The sequence below is a fragment of the Pelodiscus sinensis genome, chromosome 15 (genome assembly GCF_049634645.1).
Source record: "Pelodiscus sinensis isolate JC-2024 chromosome 15, ASM4963464v1, whole genome shotgun sequence".
In the NCBI taxonomy this organism is placed as follows: Eukaryota; Metazoa; Chordata; order Testudines; family Trionychidae; genus Pelodiscus; species Pelodiscus sinensis.
This window is the reverse complement of record NC_134725.1, coordinates 6,611,856-6,625,823: the sequence shown is the minus strand read 5'-3', so window position 1 is coordinate 6,625,823 and position 13,968 is coordinate 6,611,856. Positions and strand designations below refer to the sequence as shown.

The window sequence follows — 13,968 nt, the reverse complement described above, 5'->3', positions numbered from 1 at the left end:
TATCTCTCTCGCTAGAAACACTTCTGTAAAGAGGAGGGAGGGGATAATGTTCCTCAGAACTTGATGGCTCTTTCTCCATCAGAAAGACACAGTGTGCTGGAAGTGCCCTGCTGGGTTCCAGCTGTGTCATTTCCCATTGCCCCTCTGAATTGTCTGAAAAAACAGGCAGATCCTAAGAATAATTCGTGCCATTAAGGATCTCTTACACTTCAGTAATAAAGGGATGGGTGAGGTATGGGGAGGAGCCGTAGAGAGTTTACTTCAAGAGGAATTACCTGTAAGAAGAATTACTTTATTTTGTGATTATCCTGCTTCTAATTGCTCCCAGATGTGGAATAAGCCTGAGGTTGACACTGTTATCATGCTGGGTTTGATTACTGCTCTATTAATTAAATTTGATTCAATTTCATATCCCCTCCCCCACTTTTTGCTGTACTCTCCTTTCCTCTCTCTGTTTTGTAGCAGCTCAATGCGGGGAGCAGGTGTGCAGTATCTGTTTTCCTTTTAGCTTCTGCTTTTGCCATTATTTGATTTATTTTAAGGGGTCAGTATCTCACTGGCTTCTATGGAAAGCCTGTTGCACCTCCACTCACAGGATCTCAGTAACAATTGCATGCGTGGCACCTCTCAGGTATCTAGATCTTGCTTCAGCATATGGGAGGGGAGTTAATTACCATGGCAGAAGATGAGTTCTGCTCTTGGGGAGCTTTCAGTGGTATAACTACCACTCTCTTAGCAGTGTAGAAACAAAGCAATTCTGAAAAACTGAACTGAAAATAGAGGAGAAAGAAACAGATAATCTTAGAGGAGATGAGATGGAGAGTTAATTTAGAAGCCTGATAATACTAATTGAAGTCTCTGTTTACATTTCGTTTTGATTTTTTTTATTTATTCCATACATGTCTATGTGGCTACAGTATCCTCTTCACCACTATATTGGTTAGTCTTAGAAAATGTTTCTGTCCCCAAGAAGGGTCGCAGTTAAGGCTTCGGAAGATCTCTGCAGTAGACCTAGAACTTTAATAGCCCTGTTCTTATTTCAGCATGTCATCTTTACAACAAGCCTGTCTTTTTGTTTTGTTAGGTTCTTTTTCCCCCATGCTTTAATAGCAGAGGCTATTCTCTTTGAGACCTGTTAACTTTCCACAGACTTGTAATTACCATAATTAGTATTTAGCCTTTAAATAGGAGCTTGCATGTTCCATGCTTTGTTTTCCTATCTGGCAATTGCTAATACTGCAATTAATTAGACTCCTAGGGTGCTATCAGCTCTTTCTTTTCCCCCTCCATTTCTCTGGGACACAACAGTCCTCTGATTTACAAGTCCTCTGACTGACAAGGTTCCTAATCAAAAGCTCTTAAGTAAGTTGTCATGGGAGAAGAGGGAAGGTCCACTCATGGACTGATAACAGGGTAAAAAATAGGAAACAAAGGGGAAGAATAAATGGTCAGTTTTCAAAATGGGGAGAGGTAACTAGAGGTGTCCCACAAGGGTCTGTACTGGGACCAGTACTATTCAACATATTCATAAATGATCTGGAGAAGGGGGTAAACAGTGTGATGGCAAAATTTGCATATGATACTAAACTGTTCAAGATGGTTCAGACCAAAGCAGACTGTGAAGAGCTTCAAAAAGATCTCACAAAACTAGAAAATTGGGCAAAAAAATTGCAAATTTTAATATTGATATATGCAAAGTAATGCACATTGGAAAACATTATCCCAGCTATAGATACAAAATGATGGGGACTAAATTAGTTATTACTTCTTAAGAGAGACTTGGAGTCATTTTGGATAGTTCTCTGAAAACATCCACTCAATGTGCAGCGACAGTCGAAAAAGGAAGCAGAATGTTAGGAATCATAAAAGAAGGAATAGAGAATAAGAAGAGAATATCTTATTGCCTCTGCATTAATCAATGGTACGCCCACATCTCACATACTGTGTACAGATGTGGTCGCCTTGTCTCAAAAAAGATATCTTGGCATCGATAAAACTTCAGAAGAGGTCAACCAAAATGATTAGGGGTTTGGAACAGTTTCCAGATGGAGAGATTTAAAATACTGGGACTTTTCATCTTAGAAAAGAGAAGACTAAGGGGGTTATGATAGAGTAGGGATGTTAAATTTTGATTGACTAATCAAAGGGATTTCCATCAACTATTTGATTAGTCGTTAAGGGCTAGCATAGTGTTCCACCTTTGGAATGTACAAGAGTCCCTGTTGAGGTTCTTGTACAAAGAGGATGTGCTGCATGGAGTCTGGGGCCGGCGGGGTACTCAAAGTTCCAGGCTGGCCCCAAGCTCCATGCAGTGCTGCTTCTTTGAAATGTACAAGATCCCCACCTGGAGCTCTTGTACATTTCAAAGTTGGAATGCTTCCTGCACCCTTGCCCCCTCCCACAGAGCTGGAGCTGGGGAGAACCAGCTTTTAAGCCATCTCCCCACAGAACCCTCTCCTCTTTCCCCCTCCCCCTTGCTGCCTCTTTGTGATAGAGGCAGCAAGGGGGGAGAGAATGACTAGTCGACTATCCAATAAGCTTTTGCTTATGAGCTAGTCGATTAGTCACTTGCCTGCCTATGAAAGAGGTCTATTAAAATCATGACTGATGTTGAAAAAGTGAAAAGGAAAGTTATTTGCTTGTTCACATAACATAAGAACTAAGGGGTCACCAAATTAAATTAATAGCTAGTAGGTTTAAAACAAAAGAGAGTTTTCTTCCCTCAGCCCACAGTCAACATGTGGAACTCCTTGCCAGAGGATGTTGTGAAGACCAGGACTTTAACAGAGTTCAGAAAATAACTGGACAAATTCATGGAGGGCTGGGTCCATCAATGGCTATTAGCCAGGATGGATGAGAATTGTGTCCCTAGCCTGTCTATCAGTGGCTGGGAATGGGTGACCGGGGTGGGGGGAATCACTTGATTATTCCCTGTTTTGTTCATTCTCTCTGAGGCACTTGACATTGGCCACTGTCGGCAGACAGGTCACTGGGCTAGAAGGACCTTTGGTCTGACCCAGTCTGGCCGTTCTTATGATTCTCTGGCACATAAGCCTCAAACATTGGCTTCCCAATGCTCTGTAGGCTAAGGGATGACTTTATAGTAACCTTCCAAACACTAGTTTGGGACTAAAAGTTTTCAGAAAAATTTCTGGGTTTGCTCCATTTCAAAGCATTCTGCATAGTTTAGGTGTTTTCAAGTGGAGAGATCCGACTTCTTTTCATGAACCTAAGATTTCCTCAACATGGAAGCTGTATGGCTCTGTGCATTGCTTGTTGGGTCATTGACACAAGCCTGTTGCTTTTGTGGTAGAGGCAAAGACAAAGTCTGCCCAATCATAGCTCTTTCCCCCTCCCCCACTGCTCCCCGGCCACTGTTAATTGTGAACCCAATAACAACATCCTGTCAATTACTTTCCCAACTTGAGTGAGGGTCAAGGTACCTGTGGAATCGGGCAACTGAGCCCCAGAAGAAGAGGATACTGTGGCTGCAGCTGTTGTGATATGTTGTCATGAACTGTATTTGTGACTTCCATTTTTTTTTCCCACCCCTCCTCCTTTGGATCATTCTCACTGTTTCTTGTTTTTTTTGTTTGTTTTTTTTTTTTCTCTTGCTTTTCTCTCTCTCTTTTTCCCTCCTTTTTTGTTTCTGTTGTCTCTTAGCTGGAGGTTCTCCACTACCGACTCAGTATCTCCAGTACACACCACAGTAGTCCTGCCCAATCCGGCTACCAGGCCCTCCACGCATACCAAGTATTACCATCTTTTCATTTTGTTTCTTTTTAAAAATCTTGTTTCATCATATAATCTGCAAAGTGTATTAATTGACACTAGCAGAAAAGGCAGCTGTACAGCCAATGTTTGGTTTGCAAGATGATTCAGAGATTAGTTCCGCTGAAACAAAATTTGGCAAAGCTAGGTGCAGCACATACTGAGAGATGCAGGTGAACACCATGGAAAAGCATGTTAGCTGAATAGCACATATTAAAAGGAGCAACTGGACTCTTCATTTTAAGAGACGCATCTCTCAATAGATTGTAAAGGGAAAAAAATTGGCACTGTGCTAATACCTCCTTGGCCCAACAACTTGCTTTGCTAATGACAGAATCGTGATTGTCATGCACTGCTCCTTTAAATGAATCTTGAAGGGAAGAGGAGATCAGAAATTGCACAGCTGTATCTCTAATGGGAAAGGTAGGTAACATGGAAACAATCATTCTGCACTTCCAGTAGAACAGAGCTGGACAGTGTTAAAGTAATATTGGCAGCCTGAGCTTAATTGCCTAACTTCACGAAGGGGTATGTGGGTTGCCCATCTGCCGATTGAGGACGTACCTGGAACGCCATTCCTGTTGGAGCAGGCACCTGGGTTCATCCTCCCCTATTTCAGCCCTTTTATTCAGTGGTTCCTCATTTGGTGGAGCGCATATTCCATAAAGCCAAGTTAATGTTGGTATGAATTCTCCTTGCCTGTACCATTGAGTTCTCTGCTTTTCACACGAACACTTTTATTACTAATCATCATACTGCTTAAGAAGGAAAATAAGGATTTGCTACCAGGTGCTTGGTTTTATAGCCTTAAATCATCATGCCAAGCCACAGTGGTGTTCTTAAATGTATGTGAAATATGTATCTTTTCCACCTTCCTGGATGGTTGTGTGAACATTCCTGCAAATGGGAGCTGACAGTTAAAGCTTTTCAAAAGAGCAGGGGGAACAGAAGTTACCTTTTAAGATGAAAGAACAATGCTCATGGTGATGCTTATGGTCCATCTTATGAGGAAATTAGCCTGTTAAACAGCTCTTAAGTGTCAGAGGATTTGTTAGTGTGAAAATGCAATTAAACACTGCCACGCAAACAACAGTGGGAAACTCCTATAAAATAATGGAGAATGCTTTCTTGGAGGTAGTTGATGGCCAAGATTTTAAAAAGTGACTGGTGATGTTGGGTGCCCAGATTGAAGTGAAAACCAGACACATTCTAGCTTTTGAAAATTTTGGCCTACGCTCATTGCATCAGAAAGACCCTTCCCAAAAGTTCTTTGTTAGGTATTTTCTTTTTCAGACTTTATATAGACTAACTGATTTACAGCCACTTCTCAACTAGTGTGACGCCTTTTATAGCTTCACCTCCATTGGGGATGGATACTGGCAAGAATACAAATGAAGTCTTCATTAATCCTAGTAATAGGGACTTTACTCCCTTTAGAAAAGGCATTGGTTCAACTGCACTGTTGCAGTAAGAGGCCCTTCACCACCTCCCATTACTCAAGATTTGAGCCTTTTTGCCAGAGGGAACCTTGCTATGTAAAAGCGGTCAGGGAATGTTCAGAACTGTTTAAACATGTGAATGCTGGTAGCATTCTTCCTCACCGCCATTGGAATTAGGAGAGGCTCTAAGGTGTTATCACAGCTTCAAGAATTGTTCTGAATTGCTCATAAACACAATTAAAAATGAACGCCTTTTCCAAAAAACAAAACAGCCCGTCCCAAGTAATCAAATTCTGCTGCTTTGTTGTTTTACCTGAATTACCACTTCAGTATAGCATCCAGGAAACTCCTTTCATAGCTGCCGCTAACATCCCAGTGGGACCCTCCATTGCACTTGGTTTTGTTACCATGGTGCTTTTGTTTGGCTATCCTTCCTCTCCCACAACCATCAAGAGCTGTGAGATTTAGGAAAACAAAAATGCTCTACAAATCAGCTCTCAATAGTGGTTTGAGACTAATTTACTGTTTCCAAGGCAGGTTACAACATGAGTATATTTGGTGTGTGCCACTGGGCTCTGTAGTCACACAGCGCGTAGTCAACCTGTGGAACTCCTTGCCTGAGGAGGCTGTGAAGATTAGGACTATAACAGAGTTTAAAGAGAAGCTAGATAATTTCATGGAGGTTAGGTCCATAAAAGGCTATTAGCCAGGGGATAGAAATGGTGTCCCTGGTCTCTGTTTGTCAGAGGATGGAGAAGGATGGCAGGAGACAAATCACTTGATCATTGTCTTCGGTCCACCCCCTCTGGGGAACCTGTTGGCAGACAGGGTACTGGGCTAGATGGACCTTTGGTCTAACCCAGTATGGCCGTTCTCATGTTCTCTGCAGAAGTCGGGAAGGATGCCCCTGATTCCCTTTTTCTCGCCCTTTAGATTTTCCCTAGACCTATATATCCTTCTTCTGGCAGCAATACCAGACTTGCTCCCCTTTGTTTCTTGTGTGAAAAAGATCTTCCTGTCTCCTACACTTCCAGTAACAATACCCCAGCCAAACACTCTTCCAAACTTACCCCTATGTTAAGTGCAACCGAATCATTCAGTGCATGAGCAGCAGAAGCAATATTGCTCTTACCATACCTTTGTGTAGGATTTTTCTTTTTTTAGGAGGAAGGAGAAAACCCACATAAGAAGGAAGGCATAGTAGAGAGTTAGCTGAGAGCATAACAATAGTTCTTGGTGATACCCACAGCAGACACCCATTCTTTAATTTATTTATTAATATTTAGTATTTTTATTTTTTCCTGGGAGGGCATAAGTTAAACTAAAACTTAATGACGTTCTGTTACTACTCTCTAGGGGTTGCCATAACTTGAAGCAAATAGTGATAAAACCCTCTCTCCCGGTCATTACAGTGAATACAAATATTGTTAGTAAGCTATTGAAGGCAGAGTTGTGATGCAAATTGTTCTTTTGGGGAAATAATCTGTTCAAATCAGTGCAGAACTAAACATTTAGGGACACTCCTGATCTGTTTAAATATCTGATATGAAAATACCTTTGTGTTAAGCTCCCTCATAGGGGGTTAACCCGTAAAATTTATCTTTATGCCTATTGCTTTGAATCCAGGAGTCGTTTAAACCCACCGAGGAGCATGTGTTAGTGATAAGACTACTTGTGAAGCATCTACACGCTTTTGCCAACAGCCTGAAACCAGAACCACTCTCGCCCTCAGCCCATTCCCATACAGCCAGCCCGCTGGAGGAATTCAAGAGGTAGGCATACTGTAAAACTGCCTTTTGAGCATGCAGTACACCAATACACACCTTGGCAGTTTTGCCTTTGTTGAGCACTTGAAAGCAAGTTGTTTGCAAGGCTGTCAGAAATTGCATTATTAGGAGGATGAGAGAACCTGTTGTCACATTCCTCATGTGCTTTGGGATTGAGTCCAGATCAGAATAGGGAAGAAGGAAGTAGTTAGCTCCCACTCAAGAATGTTTCCACAGTGGAAAATATTTCTGTTTTTTCAGGAAAGGGAGAGGGGATTAAACTGCTGTACAGGTGCTAGCATTTGTTCTGAGAACAGCGAGAAGTTGAAACCAGTTTAGAAGAGCAGTCAGACTGGTGCAGAATTAATTTCTGTATATTTCTCTGCAAAGGAGACTTGCAATTCAGAATCGGGTAGAGAGAGAGTTGTGTTACTGTAACACAACAGTGGAGGGAAATTCCATTTAAGAACACAAAGCAGTTGTCTTAGGTCATGGAATTGCAGGTTGTGTGAATCAGGATTAGAACTCTGCAGACTGACTTTCATCTTGAAAGAGACCATGATTTGAGAACACCCATCCAAACTCATTATGTCAGTATTAAACGTTGGCGGTATTACTTTATTATCTATTATTTGTTTATACGTGTTTGTGTCTCAATCTCATTGCAGAGTTGTGATTCCTCGGTTTGTCCAGCAGAAGCTTTATGTCTTCCTGCAGCATTGCTTTGGCCACTGGCCTCTGGATGCCTCTTTCAGAGCTGTATGTACCAGCCTATATTATTGCTGAGTCTGTACAAAAATCGAGTTAGTGTTTAATAAAACATTGAGCTGACCACAGTGATAAAACTGCTATTTTTATAGAATTGTTCCCCATTCCTGATTGGTTTTTTCCCTCAGGAGGAGGGAAATTAAAACATTTATTAAGATAAGAGTTAGAAATGAAGTGTAGCAAGATGTGGAAGGGGGGATTCTGAGATACTGGTGAAATTGAGTGGTGGTTGTTTCTTTCTCTTTCCTTTTATGGAAATGATCTCTAGTTGAGAACCTGTTTTTGTTAATACAAATAGGACAAATGTATCCATACAGGCTATCTAATAATATGCTCTAATCTTGTAACTAACCAAACCAGAAGGAATGTGGCTTTAATTTCTCTGTCAAGATATGTTTAATATACATTTCTCCTCCTCGGGGAAGGTTGGTTGGTCAGCCAGTTGACCCCCTTAGAAATTTGCCCTGCCCCTCCACCTCTCCAAGAAATCATTCCAGGGACCTTCTACCCTTTTCCCAGGATATACAAACAAGGGAGTCCAAGCAAGCTGTGGCACTGAATGAATATTGGGATTTATAGAAACCATCCTCCAGCCATGCATCAAGAAAAGGGCCAGGTTCCTCCAAGACACAATCATCTTCTTCCACAAACTCTGCAACATTAACAGCCTCCCTCAGAACACTGTCCTTGCCAGCATGGGTGTCACTTCACCCCAGCGTTCTTTGCACTGAGGGCATAGCTGCCTGCTTCAAGTATTTATAAGACAATGGCCAGCCGGCAAGTATGCACCCAAATACATCAGCCAGCTCTTCCATTTCATCCTCACGCATAACAATTTTGCACTCTGTCCAAACCAGCAGAACGGGTCTGGATACTAGGATGGCTCCTCAATAGGCCCTATCTCCTTGAGTCAGTCCCCTTGAAAAATGTCTGGACAAATGCACCATGGCATCAATACAATATCTGGAATATGTTGATAGTATTTTCACCCTTTGGACAGATGTAACTTCAGCAACAACGCCGCTGCCCTGCCCCCCCACCCCCCAGTCCATTAAGGTCTCTGGAATGCTCCCACACTAGCACCAACTTCCTGGACACTGCAATCAGGATAAAGTCCAGGATATACACCTTAACACACTCAAAACCGCCTTACTAAATTACCACACTCCACCGGAGAAGCACATCCCATCATGGAACAGGCCGCCCAAATACCCCGAGAAAACCTGCTTCAGTACAGAAATAAAACCCCTCCAACTACACACCCTGGTTGTCACCTACCATCCCACACTGGCACTGTTGAGGTATCCTCAGAAACTACAACCCATTCTTGATGGAGGCCTGATCTTGGAAGTATGGTTCCCAGATCTGAAGAGCCCTGTATAAACCTGAATACTTGAGTCTTTCTCTCCAACCCAATAGATATTATATCCCTCATCTTGTCTCTCTAATATATTAGGCCCAACACTGCATACACCAGTATTAGTGCATCAGTTTGCTTGGTAAGTGCATGTTCTTTTCTGTGACAGCCGCGTGTGCACGCTTTCCTCTCGTTGTAGAGGTGGAACTGCTTGTTCAGTACAACAAAGCATTTCCTAAAATGTTTTGTTAATGAATTGCTGCTAAACATTTAATTCTCTTCAGCGCTGATGCAAGGGCACATGATCACCAAAAACTTGTTCTTCAGGCCTGAGACTCTTGCAAGAAAGTGTTATCGTCCAAGAGACTTAATAGAACAGACAAGCAAAATCTTTCTTCTTCTGTTGAATTGATATTGTATGTTTTTGTGTTCTTGCCTCAGGTGCTGGAGATGTGGCTAAGTTACTTGCAGCCTTGGAGATATGCTCCAGAGAAACCACTTCTGGGTGCAGAGCCTCAGCCTCGCAGTGTGTCAGAGAAATGGTAAAAATAGGAATATTCCTGAGCAGAATCTGCAGGTCGCTCTAATTCTGACATCAGCATTTATTAACTACACTAGACCTCTGTACTCTGGGTGTCCCCGCTGCGGGAGTGGCAGCATGTAGAGCTAATTCCCCTGAGGCTTTTCTTCACTGCTCCCGTACTGGTGTGGGGTAGTGCCTTGGAGCAGTGGGGAGTGTGAAGCCAACTGTACTCCCGGGAGCAGGGTGGCAGGTAAGTGCCCCATCCCCTCATGTCGAGGCCCCACTGCGTCTTCTCTGGCCCAGCAAAATCTTTAATCTGACATACACTGTTTCCCAGGGTATGCTGGAGTAAAGAGGTTCAAGTGTATCAAGTAAGGAGGTATGCCAGAGCAAGGAGGTTCAAGTTGTACACAAAAATTTCAAAGGCAGAGTTGTAAATGTTGTTCCTTGTAAACATCCAGTTTATGGATTTTGAACTATGGAATTGAGACCAAGCACTCTCTTGTTTTATTGCCAGGTGGGGTCACAGAATAGAAAAGGTTAAGAACTGCTTTCTAGTTTACCCCCATTTGGTTCTTCCTGACATGTTACTCCATATAGCTCACTTCGCACAGCAGGTGCCAGACTGACCTTCCTGCTGAAGAAGAACAAAGATGGCATATCTATCATCCTGACATGAGTAAAAGTGTTTCTTTGGCTTAAAGTTATATTGAGAAGCATAAGCCCTGTTCACTGTTTGTTCTGTGTGGTCTCCTTGGAGTCTTTTTTTTTTTTTTTTCCCCCTCTCTCATGTGTTCAACAAAGTCTCTCTAGAAACAATAAGCAGTCCTGTGGCACCTTGAGACTAACAAATCTAATATATAATGAGCTCTATCTAGATTGATCGATAGATATTCAGCAAAATCACTCCACTGTAGGACCAGTGTTAATGTAACTAATTGCATCAGGCTGGATGTGTCCCATTCATAACTTTTGATATGTAAATATGAACATCAAAGGTGGGGGAAATTGTCTTTGTAGCGCATTAACCAGTTAATATCTTTATTCAAGCCCAAGTTGTTAGTGTTGAACTTGTAAATTAATTCCAGTTCAGCAGTCTCCCTCTGTACTTGAGTGATAGAATTCCTTTCTATAATGGCTACTTTTAAATCCATTATTAATGTTCAGGGAGGTTGAAATGTTCTCGAACAGATTTGTGTGTTACCATTTCTGATATCTGACTTGTGTCCATTAATCCTTTGTCGTAGAGACTGTCCAGTTTGGCCACTATACATTGCAGAGGAAGCATTGTTGGTGCTTGATGTCAGACATCACATTAGAGGATGTGCAGTATGAGCCCTTAGTGTTTTGGGTTATGTGGTTAGCTCTTGTGATGGTGTCGCTTGTAGGTGGACAAAGTTGGCAGTGTGGTTTGTTGCAGAAATAGGTTCTTGGCTGAGTGTTTCTGAGTGAGGTGTATGACTGCTGGTCAGTATTTGCTTACGGTTGGGGGGCTTTCTGTAGGTAAGGATTGGCCTGTCTCACAAGGTCTGTGAGAGTGAGGGATTGTTTTCCAGGATTGGCTGTAGATTTTCAATGATGCTCTAGAGGGGTTTAAGTTGGGAGTGGTAGGTGATGACCAGTGATGTTCTATTGTTTTCTTTGTTGAGCCTGTCTTGAGGTAGGTGGCTTCTGGGTACTTGTCTGTTTCTGTCAGTCTGTTTCCTCACTTCCCCAGGTGGGTATTTAAGAATGCCTGATAAAGTTCTTGTAGGTGTTTGTCTTTGTCTGTTTGATTGTATCTTAGGGCTTGGCTGTAGACAGTGTATCATGTGACATGTCCTGGATGGAAGCTAGAGGTATGTAGGTAAGAAGGTAAGATCAGTAGGTTTCCAGTATAGGGTGGTTTGTATGACCATCCAGTTCCTTCTAGGTGGCTTCAGCATTACAAACTACACTGCTCATTGCATAGTGTGTGGAATCCAAAATCCTGACCCATAAGAACAGCCATGCTGGGTTAGACCTCTGGTGCCTTCTAACGCTGTCTTCTGCCAATACCAGATGTTTCAGAATGAATGATCAGAACAAGCAGTCATTGAGAGATCTATCCTCTTGTCCGCTCCTGGCTTCTGGCAGTCAGCGGCTAGGGATGCCCAGAGAATGGTTTTGCATCCCTGACCATCTATTATAGACCTATCCTCCATATATTTATCCAGCTTTTTTTAACTCTGTTATAGTTTTGACCATTACAACATCCCTCGGCCATGAGTTCTGCAAGTGACTGTGCGTTGACTTTACCAACTAATCTGAGGCACCTTCTCCTTCTCTAAGACCTGTAGTGACACAAACCATTTAGCAGTGAGGGTGGGCTTCATGGAGAGTCTGCACTAGTTTCCCTGGTTCATGGATATTTATCTGGGAGGAGGTAAAGTCATTGTTTTTGATAGAAATCACACATGAGATTTCAGCTTGCCTCTGAAGTCCTCCCGTTACACATCTATGCAACTAGATATCTGCCAGCACAATGTCAGAGATTGCTATGGATAAGTAAAAACTCTTGAGTAAGGAGGGACATTCTTTTGTCTTTGTGGGAAATGGAAAGGATGAGATCATTCTGGTTGAGTTCTAAAATATATTCTATGGGATTATTTATTTGGCAGAAGACTGACTATACTTACTCATTTTAATATCTGTATTCATAAAACCACCATCACTTTGGCAGGGCTCCCTTCATTCAAGAGAACCTGCTGCTGTACACCAAGCTATTTGTAAGCTTTCTGAACCGAGCTCTCCGCACGGATTTGGTCAGTGCTAAAAATGCCCTGATGGTATTCCGAGTAGCCAAGGTCTTTGCTCAGCCCAACCTCGCTGAAATGATCCAGAAAGGTACATGAATATCATGTTGCCTCCTTGCAGTTATCTGTCCTGTGGTGACTCTTGCCTCAGAAGCGTGGAGAAATATGAATTGTCTGCTTCGTGTGACATTGAAATTCAGTGATCTGATGTCTTTGTTCCTATTTGCAGTGTTGGTTTAAAACGTATATTCAATTTTTTCTTTTTTCTTTTCTAATTTTCATTTAATCAGTCTCACTGATTCTTATTTGTACTAACTAGTGTGGAAAGAATATTTTCAGTAAACATAAAACTCCTTCTATCTGCCAGCTCTTTATTGTTTGTAGTGATTGGTTATTAACTCAAAAGTAAAACTTTGTAATACCTTCAGGAATGTATATATTTACTCAGACTTCAGCAAGATGGCTAGTTATCAAAAACTTGCACCCCAAGTTCTAGATATCAGTTTAAAGTGTCTTGAAAGGTGCATGTTGAGAGTATTAGGATATGGTGGGCAGGGAGAGGAAAGGTTTGGTGGGGACAGAAGAGTTTGGGCAGCAACAATTTCAGGTGCTGGAACATGCTCAGCTGGACAGGTATGGGGATCATAATATCCTTTCCACCAGCCATGCAGGACCCAGAAGTACTCTGTCTATAGACTTTTAGAGGCATTATAATAATGAAAGCACTTTATTCTTTACAAGTGAAAAACTTGAATTTATAACTAGGGTTCTGCCCTCTCTCCTCCCACCAAATAATCTAGCAGCCTTGTTACAATGAGTAGTTAAAAACCTGTATTGCTAGAACTCCAGATCAGAAGGAAGGTAACCTAGTCTTCTCCACCCCACATTATCTTACCCCATTTCTAGGGGAGCAGTTATTCCTGGAGCCGGAACTTGTTATCCCTCACCGTCAACACCGAATTTTTATGAGCCCCACTCTTGGTGGGAGCTTCCTGTCATCATGGCCTCCAGCAATCACAGATGCCTCATTTAAGGTGAAGAGTCATGTTTACTGCCTGGAAGGACAGGACTCCCAGTACAAGCAGATGTTTGGTCTAGAAGTCAGGAATTTGGTAAGAAATTATCTTGCTTACTTGCTCCACATAAGCCCTTTATTGCTGATGTGAAGAAAATGAATCCACAGTGAATATCTGCTCTGTCACATGAGAGGGGAGAAATTGTATCTGTTTAAAAGTAGAGAGTAAATCAAGAGGAGTTGTTGGTTGTAGGGTCGGATTGGAAAGCCCAGGACAAGTATTAAAATAGAAATGTGCAGATTGCTTTCCAGCCTTGAGGAGTGAGGTAGACTAGGCATACTGCTTTGGAGCAATCTGCTATGGCCATGTACTTGTTTCATCTCTCAGCAGTGGTTGTGTCTTTCTGATTCATGGTGTTAACAATCAATAGCCAGCAGCAAGGCAATCACCAATGGTTTAGCAGAGAGAGAGAGAGAGACTCTCCCTAAGCACCAGGCTAATAATCTGAAGGAAGATGCATCTCAAAGGATGAAGAGGGACACTCCCATTCCCCT

General features: G+C 42.2%; 1 protein-coding gene across 3 annotated transcripts in view; it reads left to right on the top strand.

Moving 5' to 3' along the window:
- The window catches only part of SMPD4 (sphingomyelin phosphodiesterase 4), a 38,765-nt gene that overhangs the window by 14,765 nt on the left and 10,032 nt on the right, over positions 1–13,968 (top strand). For 2 of the 3 annotated variants that reach the window (XM_075897972.1, XM_075897973.1), the window contains 6 exons: positions 3,664–3,753; positions 6,837–6,982; positions 7,645–7,735; positions 9,543–9,643; positions 12,326–12,489; positions 13,305–13,510. In XM_075897972.1, the coding sequence (XP_075754087.1) occupies positions 3,664–3,753; positions 6,837–6,982; positions 7,645–7,735; positions 9,543–9,643; positions 12,326–12,489; positions 13,305–13,510 (798 nt within the window). The remainder of the gene's footprint in view (positions 1–3,663; positions 3,754–6,836; positions 6,983–7,644; positions 7,736–9,542; positions 9,644–12,325; positions 12,490–13,304; positions 13,511–13,968) is intronic. The other variant, XM_075897974.1, reaches the window with a different exon arrangement.